Below are 20937 nucleotides of genomic sequence, written 5' to 3'. Positions count from 1 at the left end.
GCTTTAGGAAGGTGGATATTCTATTTGTTTTCAGTGTACTGGAGGGTGGTAAACTCTACAAATTTGTTAAAATATCAGAGGATCCTGTTTACTTTTCAGTTTTCTGTTGTCTGTTTAATCTTACTCTTTTCATCCTGAGTTATCCAGGGGTAGTTAACTGGTGCTCTGAAGTGTCCTTTTCTGTGTGTTTTTGAAATACCAACTCCATGTTCTTTGTTGTGCCTGTTCTTTAATTCTGACCCCATATGTCATCTGTGATTTCCCCTTTGCAAACTGGCTTCATCTTGTAACACAATGCATCAGGACCACCACTTGAGGTCTGGGGGTTTCCTGGGGGAGCAGGATACCACTTGCCTGTGTCTCATTGCACAGTTGTGCTCTGAATATGTCTAATCTTGTATCTGCATAAGGATGACGTTGTCATGCTGCTTATATAATCAGGTTTATTGGTTTTATGTCCTTTTTGACATGAGATGTCTAAAAGTTAAAGCTGGTGCCTATTTCAGTACCTTTTCTTAAGAGTGTAGAGCATTTTGTTCCCAAGGTACCCTGAGAAAGGTAGAAGAGTTCTTTTTTTCACTTCTCACTGTGTTTTGATCCATTCATATGTATCCAATACCCTCTTCCCAAGTGTGATGAGTACTGTTGTCTGCAGAGACACCAGAGGAGGGAAGCAGTCTTAGAAGTATCTGTCAAAAATGTGAGATGGACCAAACAACCAAATCAAAACATTAAATAGTCTGAGCAAATTCTTTTCTCCTGTCTTTTTATTGTGTTCTGCTGCAGGTGTTACCTTCTGTGTACATCACAAGCGGGCTGGTGTTCTGGTTATGTTAAAGAGGCACAGACCATGAAAGAGCAGAAAAACTACTTTAAAACAGTTCAGTCCTTTCAGATCTTCTGCATGTATAATGTGATCTAAATTATCTTAATTCTTTAATACATTTTAATTTAATAATACTGAAAGATGCAATCCTTCCTTGCCTGTTTCTGTTGAAGAGTAGAATTGGTGATTTCAGTAGTTAAGAGCTAATGCCAGATATGGAAGAATAACACCTGATGCAGATTTGTTCACCTAATGTTTTCAAAGTTTTTTTTCCTTTCTCTGTAACACACATATCATGTATTTTATGTGTAATGTTTGGAGATGGAATTTTGGGAGGTTTTGTGAGGGCAGGCTCCAAAAATAAGGTGAATCTGTCCTAACAATGAAGAAATACATCTTGGAATAAGGATAGCTATGGGTTTATTCTAAAAAGGACGTGACATTCAAAGGCAAAACCTCAATTTCTTCTTTAGAACTATTTAAAATTGCATAGCAATAAAAAAAAATTCACTTCCACAAAGATATTTTTAGGCTAGACTGTGTGTTATATCACAAATAACCAGCATGAAATTACTAACCTTATTCTGTGATTCAGTTGCCTGAATTTTTTGTCCCTGCTTACCTGTTTAATTCATATAACTGTGTGTCAGAGGGCAGCTAGCACAAGTTTAAAGCCTAACCCTTCTGAACAGGTGGGTCCCCTCTTGGAAGGAAATCTCTGATGACAGTAGCTCTGTATGTACTGGAATGTATCAACTGTAAGAAGTAAAGACTCAGGGTTTACCAGTTCCTCGGCTAGATAATTGAAATAGTCATATTTCTTTGTTTAAAGGTATGCAATACCTAAGTTGAAATATTTTGTGTGACTACATGTGTGTTCAAATACATAACAAGTAGGTTAGCCCTTTTACTGCCCTTTAACAACAAAAATACTTTTACATTTTATCTTCTGATCTTAATAATTATCATAGTGCTGTTGGATTTTTTTGATATAGTACATTTATATGCCTGTTGCTGTGCAACTTACATTATTTTTTTTATTGTATCAAGTGAAGTCCCAGTAAATCTGCAAAGCAAAGGAAGTAAATTTTACTGGAAAAACTAATAGTGCCTGCCAAATTGAAAGGAGTGAGGAAGTGCAAGCTGGTTTGTGAAAATCAACAGGCATCAGTTTCCTTATGGCTATATGAGGCATGATTGAAACAGTCTTATTTTTGAGGTGGATGTTCCAGTGCATGGAGAATGGGAGTGGCAGGGGTGGGGTGGTTTTAGGTAGTTGGCTTGCCTAATAAAAGAAAATATTGATATACAATTCAGTTGACAGGCTCTGTGTATTGTTTTCCTTGCTTTTCTTGTTTTATTTTTTTATTTTTTGAATATGCTGATTTGCTCCTTCAGGTATCAGGTGCATGATGTGAAAAGTGGCCAGAGTGTTCTTTGCACAAATATGTGCTGTCTTTGCACATCTTGTTAAGGAATTAACACCATGCTGCTGTCACATGAGAGTTGGGGCTGTAGCCAGCAGGGAAGAGAGGGAAAAGGTGGAAAGGTGAGCACTGTGCATGTCCCAGGTAGCAGGGAAAAAGGTGCACTTCATTATTGCTAAATTTTGGGTGTTCTCCTGTCACAAAAGATGTAGTCCTGGGCACATTGTGTTCCTCCACAGGTAAGAAAATGTGTAAATGGAGGTGGCTATTACTGCTCTGCTCTGTCAATGAACAAAATATAAAATGTCAGTTCTGTCAGTTACTGAGTTACAGCCAGCACCCAGTCACATGGCTGGATGTGGACAGTCACACAGGAAAGTGGCAAAAATGCCACACATATGCCAGGTTTATTTTCCCTTAAAAGCATGTCTAGGTGGGAGATGGGAGAGGCTGAGAAGCCTGGAACGTGTTCACCGTTTGCAGTCACATCGTATCAAAATACTTCTGCTGCGTCGAGCAGTTTTATGTAAACTGTGAGTTTAGGTTTAAATAAAACAAACTTCCTTTTTCCTACTCCAGAAGTACAGCTGCTGCAGAGTACACGGAGTGCTGTGTGTGAAACAGGAGAAAAATACCAAACCTGTTGATGTTAGAACAATTCATAATTGTAGTGTGCTTCAGGCTGTGACTTAAGATACATTTTAGAATATTCTATGGGTGATTTATTTCAGTTTAACTGAGGCTGTGTTTGACTAGTGGCTTATCCAGAACTTTTCTCCCCTGTCATGGTAGGTTTCCTGCATAATAATTAAGGTATTTCTGTGTACACTTCCATATTAGTTTAGTCCAGATTTTAATTTTACTGTGCAAATTATAGGGTTTTTATTCCCTGAACTCAGTTTCATTTTTGTGTCATAATTGCAAAACTCAATTCATTTTTGAGGATTCCTTAAGCTATCTTAGAATTGAGATTGTTTTTGTTTTGTGGGGTTTTTTTTTGTACAGAAAAACATAAATAATAGTTTTTAGGCTTTCCCAAAATACAGCAGTGGCACTATGAGATCATGCCAACTGAAAATAGTGCATGACTTTGAATGAAGATATCTTACATGACAAATTATGTGTTCAACATTTGTGTAATATACAAATTGGTTGGAGAAATTAAAAATATCTTTAGGTCTGAAAACTCATTAAAAAGAAAATGGGAATGGTTTTTGCAGATGACTGACTTCATTCAAATTGCTGATGAAAAATTGATGTAACAGGATACAATGTGAGTAGGGAGACTTTTAAAGCTTTTCAGCAGATTAAAATATGCTATTTGTGTTTCATTGAGAAATTTACTCATCAGTCTTTCTACAATCTTCTGTAAGCTTCTTCACTGAAATTATTTATTATTCTGTACAATAAACTTAGAAAACCTGTTTAATAATTTGACATGTGTTTTGTGTTAGATTTTCAAAGAAATTAATTGTGTGTAGATGAATTCATATACAAAAAATTTAACTAAATACTTAGATGTCTGCTTTAATATGCTTTATATATAATTACAGGAACATTGAAATCTTGGGAGCCTAAAATTAGAACTCCCAGCTGTGCAGTAGGCTGCAGGTGCACGTGTGCATGACATACTTCTCTTTGGTATCTGCTGCTCAGTTTTTATCCTTGGGTAAAAGACACAGACGTTTCCCAGAACTGTTAAATTTTAGAGAACTAAAATTTAGTGTTTCATTCTGCATCCTGGCAGAGAGAGGGAGGAAGGGCTCTAGGGGAACTGCTGTGCCTGTAGCCTTGCACAAGGATGGCTGTTTGGATTTGCCACCTGTGTGTGCACAGAGGAGTGTTGCTGCCTGCAGCAAACCTTTCTGCTCGACCTGAAGCTCCAGGGGATGGGATTTTGGGAATGCAACACAGCTGGACCTATGGAAAAGAGGTAGGTCATCCTTTGCCCCTTCAGCAGGGCAATCTGAATTTGGGAAAAGCAAAGTAAAATCTGGAGAGCTGTAGCTTTGTAAAGACAGCCTGTCCTGAGTTTTGAAAGGACACCAAACAGAGAGGATTCCCCTTTTAGAGATAAATCAATTGTTCTAACACTAGTAGAGATTTATGACAGTGATCAGATTTTTTAATGTAGCTCCTGTGCCTAGTTAAACCAGATTGTGGTGTTTTTTGGTCTTGAACTGAAAGTCATTTTTCTGAGCCAAAACTTTGGGGTTTGGGTATTCAATAAAATGCTGGGTAATTGCTGTATTTGCTCAAGTGGAAAACACAGTTAAGTAACAGTTTATCAAGTCTTCAGCTGTTCCTTTCTTCAGCTGATCAGTCAGCATCTACTCAGTGAAACAAAGTTCATGCACTTGTGCTCAGAACCCAAGGAGAGCTCTGCCTTTCAAATGTTCCCTCAAGTAGCTGGACTTCCAAAGCTATATGTGCAGGAAATGTAAGTTGTTTAATGTACAGAGTGGAGTTGGCAAGGAATTTTAATGATGGATAACTGTGAAGAAAATACTTCAGCAGTGCTTCCCTCTGAACATAAATGAAACAGCTCAAATATGGGAACGTGCGTTTGGTTTGTTTTATTTTGTATTAAAAGGCTGTTTTGTATCTGAGGCAACACAAGCATAAACCTTATGGGAGAGATTTTATTAAAACAGTGTTTCTGGGTGTAGATTTGATCATTTTATATTTTGTTCATTTGATTATATGTATGTTCTCTGCAGGCACAAATTGGTTAGTCCTGCACATATGGTTCATAAAATACTTGTGTTCTATTAATACCTAAGTGTTCGTTACTTGAAATTTTGCAGAAAACCCTCAAGTATGTATGTTTTACTAGAATCTCTTAGTTTGGTTCAAAACTCATGTAAACCAGAGCACTCTAATTTCTATATAGGTTTAGTTATTTTGTTCACAGTATCTGTTTAGAAATATTCTTCTTTTGTTATCATCTTGCATGGTACACAGTAAAAAAAGTGCAGTAGTTTAATTTTACGTCAGCATTGATAAGTATACAAAAACACATCTGTTCATGAATGATAAGCACTTGAGTGTTTCTCCAAAATAGTTTGGAAGATATTGTTTAGAAAATAATGGTTTAGTTGCAGAAAATTCCCTGTGTATAAAAGGGAAGTTTTGTGGAGTTAACTTGGATCACTTAATTTTTTTAATAAGACATTCATATCAGTTAAAATAAGGGCCTATATTACTTTAAATAGATAGGAGCTTTACTTAAGATAACCAAGTTAGTTAAGATACATTGCAGTGCTGTTTGTAGCTGCCTCAGTTTGCAGCCAAGATTCTCCTTCTGCCTGGAGAATACTTGGTATTGACACTTAATGTCAGCAATAGGTTCAGCAGTGAATCTATTGCTTACCTGCTGTGCAGATTTCTTGGCAGTTTAGTTTTTTTGGCTGACTCCAAGTCTGGTGGTAACAGAGGTGAACTTTCTGAAATTTGCCTGGTTTTGATACATTCTGTTTCATGTGGTCCTCAGTGCTGGTTAGTTGCCTTCCTTCTCCCTCCTTGTGCCCCTTCCTCAGATCACAAGCTCTTCAAAATAGTGATTTGGGAGGTTTTGTCTGCTTTCACATACTAAATTACATGTTCACTACAGCCATAAAGGGTAAAACAATAGAAATATTTTTATTACTTTATCAGGATCTGACAGTACCCAAGACACGTTACAAGCAAACTATCGGAGTTACCACAAAATTTCTTTTCCTTCAAGGTGTCAGCTACAACTGTGGTGTTTTCTCTCCTTTTCAAAAATTTTTCAGATGTTAGTGGAGAGTTGTGTTTTCTTAAATAGAAGTTCTGCTACAAGTGCCTGTACAGAAGGGGATCTACCAGTTAAGTTAAAATGAGGTGTACTTGCATTTTTTTAACTTAGTATGATCAAGACTGCCTTCTAATGAGAAGACAAAACCCAGCTAGTAGAGAGCAAGTGTATTCAAGATAGCTCTTGGTGGACATAATTTAAACTTGCTTGGTCTGTGAAGTAAATAGTTCAAACAATCCAGATTTTGGCAACATTTCAAAATAATGAGATCTATTTACAATTTCCTTATATTGTACTTGAAACAATTCTTTGATGTTTTAATGTAAAACCTAGTAAATTGATAAAAGTTGGCACATTTACTTAAGGTGGATTTGGATGAGACTCCACTAGAAACAAATTCTGTGTTTGGGACGTTATAAAGATAATAGGGAATTCTATCTAGGCTGTCAGTATAAATTTAATAATGTTAGGGCATTGTGAGCACTAATATTAACTATAGTGATTAAAATTTTTCTGCAGGTTATAACCAGGTTGGTGTAGTGGTAAAGGCATGTTATGCTGTTCTGTGGAGTCTTTGCAGCCAAAATATTTTACTGTTCACATCAGGCATCAGCCTACAATGTCCATTGTCAAATTACACTTAGTGCTGAGGAGAATGTACATCTTTCTTGTAAATCAGGCTTGGACTTTAAAAACTAATCTTAATAAGCAGATGTTTAAGCTGAGAGGGGAGAACAAGTACTAGAAATGTTCTGGCTTTAAAATATTTCTGTGGAGCTTTTGCATACTCCTTTTGCTTTTTTTGGATCAAATTTCCTATTCTTTTGTCATAACCTTGACAGTTTTTTGCCTTTTCACCTCTTGCTAGTTTTGCTTTCTCTTCCACTGATTCAGTTTTTAGTCTCCTCCTCCTTTGAATTGCAATAAGCAGACTTCTGGCAAATAGGAAAGTGGTGTTCTGGTCTCTGCACACAGGCTGCTTTTTCTCTTTCCTTCCAGCAGTTGCTGTCCTGGAGATGTTAACCTCACTTTTTTTTGTTGAAATTTAATTTCATTTCTAGAAGGGATGTTATGTTAGACACTAGGATAGATGGACTGTGTAGTGGTCCCACTCTGAAAAGATAATTTGTAGGAAATTTTATAAATTTGGAGAGTTAAAACATAAAAATCCAATTAAAATACATAGCTGTGGTAGTCACTGAAATCTAGTGGGTAAATAAATGCAAGCTGCTGGCCTGTTCTCTAACTGAGGTAGTGTTAGCCTGTTTTATGTGTCCTTTTATGTGTGATATTAAGTAATAGAATTGAGGGATTGAGAGTGTGCAGGCACAGTTAATTTTAATGAGCATGAGTTTTTTCTGTGTAGCTGTTCTGAAAGAGAATGCTGGAAATACTAAGAAATTATTCAATCATTTGTGTGTTTCCACAATGTGTTTCAGAGAAGAAGAGATGGCAGATCAGTGTAAGAAAAATTTCCAGATGAGGCATGCTGAGCTCCATTTTACTGATGTACAGTATGCCAAATTATCCATTATTGCTTTTCCCTTTTTTTTTGTTAGAAAGTGATGCTACATTGACCTTTTCCAAGTAAGAAGCATTTTCCTTGTTACATGGTCAGCAACTGATGCAGTTATCTCAGAATTGTATGACATGGGCTTGTTCTGGTCGTGGTAAAGAGTGCAGTAATGCATAATTTAAAACTGTATTTTTAAAAACCCAGTTACATTTGAAAGGAGAAGTGAATTCTGGAGATCAGTGTCCAGAGGCTTCCTATTATGGAGGTAAATAAGGTTGTTTCTTTTTCTGATGTTAATAGAATTAATGTAACTAACAGCACTTATAATAGTATCTGTATGTTGATACAATTAATATTGTATTTATGAAAAAATATATCAAAAGTTTGAGGTCCTGATTTAAAATTTTAGTTTGACCTTGAAAAATATTCCCAGATGGAGAGAGTTAAATGAACCCAGCTTTGAAAGAGGAACATATGAATCATGGTTGCCAGGCTCTTCCTTGAGAGGCACAGACTTTACATAGCGAGGTATTTCAAACAGTTATCTTCAAACCCAGAGTAACAGTGCATTGAGATGACACTGGTGAAATACTAGAAACTTCATTAGACTTCTAAATAGAGAATGTGCATGTCATGAAGTGGAACAGGTATAAGGCATTGGATGTTAGAATACCAACCACACAATATATGTGAACTTTCATAAATGGTTGTCAGGGGACAGAAAAGTTGGGCATCCATCACCTACTCCTGCTACATACTTACATAGTAAGTTTTGTTAAACTGTTCTGTATGTTCTCTAAAATTTTCATGGTCTAATTTGTCACTCCCTAACAGTGCCACATATGTGTTTGTCCTGTTGGAACACAGAAAGAGAAGTAAGATTTCCCTGAAACTACTCTTGCCCTGCTCAACTAATGACATGAGGCACATTAAAGATGTGAGAGCTTACCTGCCTGAAAATGAGGCTCCTGCATTGGGAAATGTGGACTCGGGTCTCTTCCAGTTGCCTTAAATGATCTTGGTTGGATCAAACTCCTTACAGTTTCAAAGCCATTGTTAAATTGCATTTAGGCCTCTAACCTTTTCTACTCCCTCACTGGTTATGTTGAGATGTTGTTCTGTTATCAGTGCTGTAGGAGACCACCATAGGGTACAAGATCTTTCGCATTGATTTGTATGATCTGGCTGGAGTCTTGTGCGTGACTTCCTTTGAAATCAGGTTGTGATTTTGTGTGTACAGCAAATTCTTTTCTCTGTGTCAAGTGGTTTTACCCTTAGAGTGGTCCTTTGTGAGTCTGTGTATTTCCTGGCATTCTTTCTGTCACTTGGAGCTAAGATTTTAAAACTGAAGGTGTTTCACAGTGTAAAGGATCTTTGTAAATTATTCCAATTTCTTGGGATCCTCAAACTGAACTAGGGAAACACTTTGGTTTACATCAATTTCTGTCAATTTGTCTCAGTTGCCATTTAAAATTGCAGTTCTGTATTGCCAGCAAATATTCAAATATTTCTTGGAGTGATGGCACGTGGATGTGGTGTCTCTGACTGGTGTGAAGAAGTGCTTTATCTTGCAGTCCTTCTCTCCTGTTAACAATTCCCCCTGCATTCAGTAAAGCTGGTGTAAAGTCTGAGAATTCAGCACAATCTGAAAGCTATGGGAACAGGTTCCAGGGTGTGGATTTACCTGGCAGCACACAGGAGTAGCCTCTCTGTGGGCTGATAACAATGTAAAATATCAGGCTGTTACTATCCCATTCATCTCAGTGTATTTGTCCTCGGGTGAAAGTGACCCTGGAGTATTTGTTTGTGTGTATAAACTGATACACAGGTATACCCAAAGAGAATACTCCTGCATGAAATATTAGCAATGACATTTAAGCTTATACTTGTTTTCTTACATAGCTTAATATTACATCACAGAAAGTAGATATTGAAAAATAATTCCTATCTGATTTTTCCCCCCTCAGCATATATTTACTAATTTTGCCTGGCTTACAGTAGTTGGGTGTGTCACAGGTTTTCATGCTTTTTTCAATAATTATAATATAAATAAATAAGCAAGAATTGCTACTTAAAGTGCAAACAAGATTATTTGTTTATTTGATGTAACCTCAGTTGTGAAAAGGTGTCTGTGATTTAGGTGAGGGTAGCTGTGATCTCAGCCAAGTTAGATGTCATTGGTCATTGCATTTGCATCCAACTGCAAAATCCAGTTGGGGCTGTTATTGCAGGTGTCACGCTTAATTTTGATGTAGTACTAGTAAGATGTGTGGAAAATGTGGGATAGACCTTAAGTCTTCTAAATAAAAGGATTTAATTTTGTGATGATGAAGGCACATACTAATTCTGGAAGTAGTTTTGGTGTGGATATGTTCTCTGTGAGAAACAAAGTGGACAGGGCTGATGGTGTTGTTCTGTGAGCAGTTGCCTTGAATTATGGCACACTTAATGTGCAACACACTCAATTTATTTCATAATTGCTGTTCTATTAATGAACGAAGCAGTGCATGTTGCTAAAAGTATACATAGGCAAATTAGCTGTAAAAAGAAACTGAGGTCAGTCTTAGCACAAGAATAAACAAGTTTAACTTATTTTCTAAGTTTCTATTAAGATAAATCTATTACTTGAGGGTTTTTATAAGAAAATAAGTTTGCTTATGTCAACTTTTAACCATTTAATAGTGTTACAGATCCTTAGCTACATATTGTGTTTGCAGTTTCTGGGGTTTTGTATTTTAATGACTGAATAACATTTTTAGTTATATAAATGTAATATACCTTTAAGTTTTGTAGTGAATGCTGCATTTATTGCTTCAGTAGTCTCCAAATGCAGTTATAACCATTAAATAGAGTCTTAACAAACTGTATTCTTCAAAGTAAAATTGTAGAAGCTAATTTTATTTGTAAAAGTCTCCAAGTATGTGTGTTATCTCCACAATCCACACATGCTCTGACATACTCTTATCTCTGGTTCTGTCTCCTGTGTAGCTGTTCCATGGACCTCTGGCAGCAGATGGCTGGACTATAATGCACTGTTAAACAAATAAAACCATTAGGCATGTAATTCTTCCCGGTGAATGACTGTGTGTTTAAAATGGTTTAAAAAAATTAAATAGCAAATGAAGTTCACTTTTGAATTCATTTAATGACATTGGAATAAAATCCAAAGCCCTTTTCAGAATACATAAAACATCCCCTCTTCTGTTGTGTTTGTCTCAATTAAAGACAGACATTTTTTATTGCGTTATTGCATCTGGTATAAAATAATCAGTCCTAAATCAGTTTTCTAATACATGTTTTCTACAAGTAATCGCTCATTTTACATTTATCTTTGTAGGAAGATTTTTGCTTTTGTAATACTCCAGCACAAAATTATCTATTGCATTATATGCTCTTTTTTTCCTCATTTTCAAATTTGATACAAATGTCTCTAAAATTTTGATTCAACACTAGTGTCATGGCTCTGTAATTAAACTGTTTTTCTATAATTGTCAGCAGCTGAGAGATGCCATTTTGTCTTTTTGTTTTTAGATATGCCAATATTTGGTCTTTGCCCGGCTCATGATGATTTCTATTTGGTGATGTGTAACCACTGTAATCAGGTCGTAAAACCACAGGCATTTCAATCACATTATGGTAAGTGCTTAACTATTTTTAATAATTAAGGGTGAGGTTAAATCAGGATTAAGCCTGGCAATTTTTTTTTAAATTGATGGTAAATAGATCATTAAACTATAAAAAATGTCAAAGAACATAACCTGTATTTAATAATTTTGTATACACTGTAATGAAGTTACATAAAGATCTTGTGCTTTTTAGTTTTTTTAATGCTACTTGAAATGCTGCATAGCTACAGTTCAGTTTGAAAATGACATATCTAGGGTATTTAACAGCCAATATGTGTAGTGTGTTTGTGTCTCTGTGTCATTTCTCTTTGTGTATTTATACAGACTATTTTTACATGGCTTCTGGTACAGCGTGAACTTGAACTGAAAGCTAAACTTACAGTGAACATTTGTAAAATGTAGTAAGCTTCCAATCTCCAGTAAGCCTATTTATTTATTTTCAGAATTATCAATTTGTATTTGTTTTACTGGTCCAGTGGTTTTGTATATAAACTATGTAAGGAAGCTCTTGTTGTACTGGTTGGCCAGTGTTTAGAGAGGACTGAGAAAATGTGAAGTGCTATGCCAGTTCAAGTGCTTGGTTACTTCCTCCAAGCCTGACTGGGGTGGTTGGCAGTTCTGCTTTTCCATGCTCCTCACAAGACTAGAAATTAGCCTCAAACAATAGGAGGTTTTTTTGAATTCAGCTTTTTGTTTCTTAAGAAATTCATGAGGTGTTTTCTGACCAACTCCTAATAAATATGATGGACAAAGCATCTTCTGAAGTAGTCCTTCCTCCCTGTGTGTGCAAGTATTTGTACACTCTCTTTTCTCTAGGCTATTGCCCCTACTGGTTGTCTTGATGTTTATAGGGATACAAGCTGGGTATGGGCAGGGAACCTCTTCCAGAGCTGAGAAAAAGGGGTAACTTTTCATACATCTTAAATAATCCAGTGCTCTGGCAAGAAAAGAGATATTCATTTCTGCTTCCTCAAGACTCGAGAAGGGCCTTTCTGGACTGTGCAGAGGGTGAACTTCTTATCCTTTCTCCTTCTAACTTGGCTTTGTGTTATATTGCCTTATGGATTACAGCCCAACCCTTGCTGCTGGATCCTGCAGTTGTGTCACACAGCGTGACTCAGAAAATAACCTGAATAGGTTTTGTGTCATAATTCTTAATATCTGTGCATCTAGGTCTTTTGCATCTAGGATCTAGCATCTAGTCATCTGTGGATGGCTGTACTAATAATTTTTTTGAACCCATAGTTTTGTGGATATAAGTCTCCAGAGCTGTTTGGAACCAGAAGAAAAGGCCATCTTGCTTTTCTTGCTCTGGTTGCTGTAAGCCTTTTTACTAGCTAAGAGCAAGTCTACCCTTTGCCAGTGAGATTCCTCACATGTCACTGAATATCAACTTAAGATGTCCAATAACTCCTTCTAAAATATCATATTAAACTGATTCTGACAGCTAAAAATAAATTTATTGGGGAGGACTGGATGAACCAAGTTTTGAGTGATGGCATATTGAATATTCCATCTTGAGGTCAGAAATATTATAGTGAAGGAGAGCTGTGGATAGTTGCAGACACTTAATGTGGTCTTTATGAAATGAGCAGGTGATTTCCAAACACTGTCTGACAAACAGGTGTCTGGGAGGAAGCAGCACTGTGTTTGTCTTTATGGACAGGTGGCAGAAGCAGCTCAGGAGCTGAATAGGTGCAGCATTGTGTCTTGAGCATGGACATGGAAAGATGGCATGTTGTAATGCTGCTCGTACTGCTGCTAGACTTGTTAGGTGAAGTTAATTCCAGCTCCTCTGTAAGCTCTGTTTGCAATTTAAAAGGCACAAAGTGAACAGGGAACCGCAAAATGAAGGTATGGAAAGTACTTTTAAAAGTTGTAATAAATACTAACATAATGTTTCCATTCTGTATCACTTTGTGGAAGTGTGATCTCTAAACGTGAAAATTTCTCCAATACAAGCCTTTCATCAGTTGCACATTCATGCTTTAGGAGAAGTGTAGAAGGAGCAGATAGAAATGATGAGGTTATTCTTAGTGTTTCTTAAGCCTGTTCTGAACAATGGAGAGTCTTGGCGTGGGCTGTGGCGTGCAGAGGAAACAGGCGGGGTCATTCTGATGAGAAAAACAGGCTTGGGTGGGGTGAACATCATTAAAGGACCTTAGTTTGCCAATCTAATAGCCTCAGAAAGGTAAGAAGGCTGATTTGGTGATTTTGTGTAACACTAGTTCTCAGAGCCTTCTATCAGCCTTCCCATTATTTATATCCTTACACAGTTGTCCCTTAATTTAGAAAATTAAATATGAAAGCTGATAATATGGCAAGTGATTGTCTGGTAATCAATGATCTATTTTTTTTAAAACACTGTATAGCTCGGGAGAAGGAAATTGCTGAAGTCCTCAAAACACATGGTTATTTTAAAACAAAAAGTGTGTTATCATGATAACAAGAAACTAAGGCACCCTTTGGATTCACCACAGTCAGTTTACCCTGAATTAAGTTTTTTATTGATGGTCATCAATCTTTTTGTTATGTTCTTAGGGTCTTTTATTTTTAATTGTTGCTAGAGAAGTATTAATCTCTTAAAATATTCTATAGCTCCTGGTGGTACGTGTTGCTGTACTTTTTGGTGTTTTTTGAAATTTGTCATGTGAAACTTTGTTTTCTGAAGTAGTAGAATATGTTCTGCTAAAATGTCACTTTTGTCAAAGGAAAGTTAAACAAGCTATTATTAAACCTAATGAGCTAATTAATTTCTTCCAAAGCATATTTGTGATAAACTACTTAACTAGGTAGGCTGAAAGTGCGTTGCAGGACATGCTGGCTTTTTTCTCTGGACCGTAAGTAGTCAGAAATAATTCAAATGTAACCTTATTAATTAGAATATGTCACATTTTTAGTAAAATATTTATTGATACAAATGACAGATTTGTTTGTATAACTGATTCTTTTCTATTTCATGCATTTGACTAGAAAAGATACTAATATAAAACTAAATTCTGCTTTTTTGTGCAATCCATGTGTTTGGACTATGAATTTCCATTTTAATAATTTATTCAGTAGTGTTGGTATATGTACTATGCTTGATTTGTAGAGTTGGTATGCATAACACACCTGCAGGTTTGTTTTTAAGAGCAGTCTAATATAATGAGATACCTGAAGTCAGCTTGTGGTATTCCTTCTAGCCTGTGTACAGCAGCTGGCTGGCAGGGCAGTGCAATGGCTTCAGCCCCTTGCCTTAGGGTGGCAGCCCTGCTGAGGCCATGGTGGGGCAGGAGCAGGCCAGCCAGCCAGCCAAGCCAAAGTTGTTTCAAGACAAATCCTCTGTTCTGTCAGATCACAGCTGTTTTCATTTGAGGGGCCAGGCAAGTGATTGCAGCCCTTTAGTGCTCCTGTTCCTGCTGTTGCTTTGTGAATGGCTGCACTTTCATGGTATCAGCATCTTCCTTGGATGAGTCAAGATCAATTCAGAGGTGAAAGATGGAAAAAAGATAAAATGTTCTGGCACTGAGTCTTGTGGGTGAAGCACCTGGGATCACTTATCATGATGACCTATTCCCAGAAAGTGTTTTTCTCCAGGAGTATTTGTCTACCCCCTGGACGATCGTGCAGCAGCTGTCATGCTCCTCGGGACAGCACGATGTGCCTGTCTCCCTTTGATTTCCATTCTTTCCTCCCTGGAGACATGTTAGATACAGTTCTGATGCTGTACCCAAAGGTTGCTCTTTGAGGAAGCCATCGTGACAGTTATTTCAGGTTGTTCGTGGAAGCCCTGAAGTGCTGTGGTTTTCAGGCTGTGTGACCTTTTGTTGGCATTTCAGCTGTTCCACAGGTTTATCTCATCTCCCTGTGGTTATCAGCCTCCTGGCTAATGAGAGCTGCTTCTCTGCCCTGGCTGGGCTGCTCTGTGGCTAAGAGAGACCTCAGCAGTGTGAAAGGAGCATCAGCATAGAGATGTGTGGGGTTTCTTCCTTTTAACTTTTTTTTTTTTTTCCTACTCTGTGGTTTAGTTTCCATGAATACAAAGCAGAGTTAAACTCTGAGCAAGAATAATGAAGGCTACCTGTAAAACTTACACTGAGAGTGCCCATGACTCATGTAGTGATTGTGAAAACCATGAATACAGTACATGTTGGAAAGAGATGATGATAGTGTGTTGGGCTGTTGACTCATTGAAAAGCTATGACAAGTGTTTTGATTAACTTCCATGGGCATGGCACAGTGGCAAAGGTGAGCAGCCACCTTGAGTTTTGCCTGCTGCTGCTGTCCTGAGAGCTGATGGGGAATTGCTTATTCCAATCAGTGCATGTTTAAACCTGAAGTCTATGAATCAGAAGCAGGGTTACTATACAGATATGCCCATCATCTGTTGTGGTTTCTAGGAGGTTGTGGAATTGGAATAGAGCATCACACAACCTTTTACTTAGAGGGCAGATCCTGGCAGTAGAAAAAGAGATGTTTGCTGGTTATTTGGGTTCATCCTCTGAGTCTGTTGTCTTTTCTGATTCTCTTTCATCTGATTGCATAACCGAGGTCCTTCCTCCTTCAGCCAGGGCCCACACCCACCTTTCATTTGCAGGTCTCCACTTCAACAGTCCTAAAGGGTTTTTTTTGTGTTGGTGCTAAGTGGCTGGATTCAGAGAAATCATGTGATACTTGTGATTTTAATTGAGAAAAATGATCTGTTAACGATCTCTGTTGGTGTGCTGATGTATTTTGGATGTGTATCATATATAACTTAAGTATTACAGTCCCTGCAGTGTTACATGTTTGGATTCTTCTCAGGCTTTGAGTTGAATATGAATTTGTCCTACTGTATTTTTGTTAAATTTGGCAGCAGCGAATTGTTCTGAAAAATCTGTCAGTATTTAATGTTTTTAAGTTGTTGTGCATGTATTGCTTGTTTAGAGTAGAATAAAAGAGTGTGTTTAGCATGGATTCATGGATTACAAAGTCAAAGATAGTGTCTGTACAAGGCAGCATTTGAAGCTGATAAGAAAAGAAAGGAATGTACTGGATCTTGTTCCAAAGCCATTGGACCTGAGGACTGGGTTGTTGTTCCTTGGGTTTTGGGTTGGTTGGGGATTTTTTTCTTTTTTGGGTGTGTGGGGTTTTTTTTTTTCTCATGGGAGATTGCTTGAGCTCATCCTTATTTTGGAGGGCTAAGCCTTCATTATGGCCTGCATACTTTTGGCAGCAAGCAATTTGTAATTAATGTCCAGTAATTAATGTCCAGTGTTCACTAAAGTCTCTTTAAAGCAGTGTGAAAAGGTTTTTTATAAATCGTAAGAATTTTCGTGGGTATCAGTGATCTTCTGTAGAAGTTAAACAATGAAAATAAACTTTAATATTCTGTGGTGTGTCACAGATGTGCTGGAGCAATCTGCCAAGCATATTGCCAAACGTGCACAGGTGGCATTTGGCATATTATGGCTCCAGTTAATGTATACGTTTTAACAAGTTATCATTGGCAGCTTCTGTTCAGGAGCTTCTGTTTAAATGCACAGTACTCTCACAGTAGTTCACACAGTCCAAGTTCCAGCAGCTGGATCTTAATCTGTGGGTCCAGCAACAACTAGTCTAATTTCTTAGTTGAAATTTGTGAAATTCTGTAGCTTTTGCAAGAATCATCTTGGCATATAGCAGGGAATGTACTCAGAGGTCACAGGATTCAGTTCAGAAGGAAAAGCTTCAGCTGGCTATTTAGTCATTTTTAAATAAGGCATCATTAAATGAGAAATTAGTATATGGAAAGAAACTCTGTAAACATATTTTGTGCTTTGAAATGTGCACCCCCAAGCCATTAGCTGAATACCAAATGTGCCATACAGATTTTACAGAGCAGTGGAGTTCGGTGCTGTGGTTACTTGTATCATCCCAGACTGTTCACATGCAGAAGATTATTTTTGTACACAGAATGGCTGTGGTCTTTGTTTATTATATAAAAGCACAGGGAGAATGAGAAGTTGATGGCAGTTTACTAGTACAACTTCCTCCTTTTTTTGTGGGTATGTGAGTTTGTCAAGCCCTGGTTGAAGACATAAAGCAATTTTTAAGTATCAGTTAAGGAAAAAAGTGGTGTTCAGCTTCAGATTTATGAGATACTGATTATTCAGTTTACTGCTTATCATGTAACTCATGTTATTCTGTCTACAGCACTGTGTGTGCTAAAATACTACAAACTTCAAGTGCTTGGCTCTTACCTTTGGTTAATGTGAAATTAATTTTATGCTGTTCTGCCATAGCAGAAGACCTAGATGCAAAAGTCCTTTTGGTTTAATATTGACTTTAAAAAATCCTTTGGTTTAATATTGAAGAGAGAGTATATACTTTTTTATTCTATTCTTACTGAAATATTAAAAATATTTAAAACTAGTCTAACATAAAAATTATGCAAGGGTTCCATGAAAACCCTGCTCCTTTATAGAGTTCTCCTTGCTGGGTATTTGCTTGGATACTGGGACTGACTGCTTTATTTTCAAAACAAATGTTGATGGGGAAGAACAAGTGGAAAGAAAGAAAGAAAAACAAATATTTATATCTTTGTGGGAAAAGAAGAAGCAGTGCCATGTTCACTATCACAGAAAGAGTAGTTCAGCAAGAGGGAGAAAGCGTGTTGATCAATAGACTGGAACAAGATCTAAAGAGAACAAGTGATTCCAATAAAATGTTGCTATTGAGTGTACATGACTACAGCTTCACTTTCAAAGTAGCCAGGTGGGATAGTTGCATCAGGTCTACAATCAGAAATGACTGACAATGAGAGGACTTAACCAATCTAGAATCAAGGTTGTTTCATCACTCAGAACTCATTTTGTGAAAGAAAACGGCACATGGAGCAGGACACAGTTCTTCCAGCCACCATTCCTGATTTTCTGCAGCATCAGGGAAGGCTCTTCTGCATCAGCTTACATGATCCACATCCTTGGAAGGTTTACTTCACAGCTAAAAGGGCTCTTTCTACCACCTGAGCCACTCCTGCAGGCTGGAGCGCTGCCAGGGGAGGTGGCACACGCTGAGGGCAGGCCGTGGGCACGCAGGGTCTGGCACACTGCCCTGAGCTGGGTGCAGGAGAATGAAGCTGCAACCTGTTTAAGAGCTGAGCACGTGGAAGTAGCCCGAGCTGAAGTAAAAAAGAGACAAATTTCTACTGTTCTGAAGAGATCAGAATGTGTCAGAGCCATGGAGATACAAACTTGGTGTTGGAGGGTGGGGTTAGTAGTAGTTTAATTTCAGAAGGTAACCACATGCAGATGAATTATTTATAAGGACTTTCTAATTTGTTTTTTGGGGAGAAGTGAGTTCTCATGAACTGTCTGGATTATTCCAAGAACTGCAAACCTCAGTGAATACCACAGTGCTTTGTGATTCCAGGGATAAGTATTCTGGGAAGCTTGTAAAATTGTTTTGACTATTGAACTGTCATGAAGAAAATAATTTTTTGGGTTTTTTTTACCTATTTCCACCCCCCATTGAAGTACATAGTTTCCGGTTAGACAGACTGTATCCTCTCATCCCAGCATCTGACTCTTGAACAATTGCAGTGTTTGGAATGGTCTTTTTTTCTCTGCAAGCAAAACTTCATAGGTGAGACAGGAAATCCCCATCAGTAACCATCATTGACATTACTTCTTGCAAAGATACCAGTGCACCCAGTACAGCTGGCTGTGCAGTACCTGCCTGGGGCAGGGGTGCCCAGCTTTGGCAGGCAGGGGGATGGCAGCTTTGGCAGGGCTGCCTCAGCATAGCTGGAATTAAGTGGTTTGCAGTCTGTGTGTATGTCCGAGGAGGGGAAAGAGAGGACACCAGGGAATAGCTAAAAAGAGAAATGTAAAACAAAAACTTGAGTAAAATACATGTGAAAAGAAATAAAGACAATAAGGAGGAAGCTAAATAAGGAAAGTAGGACAAAATTACCTTGGAGGAGGGAGATTGAAGTGGGTACAGTGCTGGTTTTATTCTGTAACAAGGGGTAAAAGTGGTAAAAAGGAGGAGAGGCTAAACAGGGCAAAACAAACAAAAGCTTTTCACAAGTTTTTCCTCTCTCAATATTTTGGCAGCAATACTATTAATGTGGTTTGTGTAATGCTGTGATGTTCTTGGATTTTGCACATTTTAGTGGGGGGTGAGGGTAACAAGAATGTGTCCTACTTGAGACACATCTCCTGGCTTTATTAGGCACTGAGCATCAAGGGAAGAGATGGATATATACATGTGTGTGCACTTAGTAATATCATCTTTTGGTTTCTTTTGCATTGCTTTTACTGTTTGTTTGGACTTCTTAATGTTATTCCATAATTCTCATTTCCTATAGTGTGAATAATATTTTTTTAGACAGTAAGATGTATGTGTAGCCTTCAGCAGCTTTTACTATTAGAAGAATGCCCCCCAGAGAAGATCAGGTGTAGTGTACTCGGTCAAAAAAAGTTATCCATGCTAGACCACCATAAAACATAAATGTTTTGTAGGAACTTCACCTGCCACCTCTGGAAAAGTAGACGTCATTTTAAAATCTATATTCTCACCTACAGCAATAGTGCACTGAATGGTAACCAGGCATTAGGCATGAGTCAAGCTTTCAGAAAGACTTAGGACAATATAGTTCTTACCAAATTAAAAGAAATCTGTAACATTTTGGTTTTAGACACAGCGAAAAAGTAGCCGCTACTTACTTTAGTTAGGCATTATGTCAAGTAGTTTTTACCTGTTGCTTATTTGGTTTTGATCACCAGTTTGCTGACTTTTAAGAAGAAACATTATATTGCCTTGAGGGTCTTTTTCTTCTGAAGAATATGATACACTTAAAAACTAACATATGATACACTTTTAAGTCTAGAAACTGTGTTTTTAAGATAAAACCAGAAGAGGGAGTTTATAACACTTTCTATACAATGAAACCTGTAAGTTTATTGATCTAGAGCAATCAATAACTACATGGCTTTTTTTTTAAGTTAAAAAATAACTGCAGGGTCAAATTCACTTTCAAAATAACACAATTAATGCCACCTTTTTAAGCTTCTCATTCAGCTTAATTCAGTTTCACACTAAATAATTATATCCAAGTAATATAAATGGCCTGAAAGGCAGTTCAGATTTCTAAGTGGTGTGTTGTGTCTACTGTAACAAATATACAAACAGCTTTTCAGTTGTAGTCTTTGATTAGCTCTTGCATTATCCAACTCTGTGAGAGCTCCATAACAGTATGGATCAATTAAAATATCTTTTTAAAATGTAGAAAATAAACAGGAATAGATAAATATTATATGTAATTTTATTTAAGCTTGTGATAATATTATTATCACAAGGCCATCATTAGCTATCTCAGACAGTAACAGCCAAAGTACTTCCAAACCTTATCTCCTGTTGATGAAATAAATATGTCATGTAGTGTTTGTATAGAAAATAATTATTTTTACTATAATTTGTGTAGATATTCCTGCAGTTGTTGTGCAGCTGGGAAGCAGGTTAATCTTTTCAACAATACCAAAAAATGTAGGAAAAACATTTGTTCCTTTTGCAAGTTCTACTGTGTCAGAGTGCTGCTGGCCACAAAGGTAGCAATCCTGTTTTGTTTCACCGAATTGCATTAGAGAAAGAAGGACCACTGTCAAGAGATTCTTGTCCTATTTTCTGTTCTCTCTTCCCTCAATAACAAGTTGCCCAGGTTGGTATGACTCTCACCCTCTGCACTGCTTTGTAAAGGATGCAATTAGACCAGGCTCCTGCAGGGTTGAAACAGTTCCTACATAACCGAGTTTTGCCTT

General features: G+C 37.4%; 1 protein-coding gene across 4 annotated transcripts in view; it reads left to right on the top strand.

The window, feature by feature from the left end:
• The window catches only part of ATXN7 (ataxin 7), an 86874-nt gene that overhangs the window by 38990 nt on the left and 26947 nt on the right, over positions 1–20937 (top strand). For 2 of the 4 annotated variants that reach the window (XM_021537251.2, XM_021537252.4), the window contains one exon: positions 11079–11183. The exons of 1 other annotated variant lie outside the window; for it this stretch is intronic. In XM_021537251.2, coding sequence (XP_021392926.1) covers positions 11079–11183 — 105 coding nt within the window. Of the gene's footprint in view, positions 1–786; positions 4187–11078; positions 11184–20937 lie in introns of those variants that run through there. One more of the 4 variants, XM_085590338.1, reaches the window with a different exon arrangement.

Source organism: Lonchura striata, chromosome 12, assembly GCF_050655825.1.
Source record: "Lonchura striata isolate lonStrDom1 chromosome 12, ASM5065582v1, whole genome shotgun sequence".
In the NCBI taxonomy this organism is placed as follows: Eukaryota; Metazoa; Chordata; class Aves; order Passeriformes; family Estrildidae; genus Lonchura; species Lonchura striata.
This window is presented reverse-complemented; position numbering and strand designations above follow the sequence as displayed.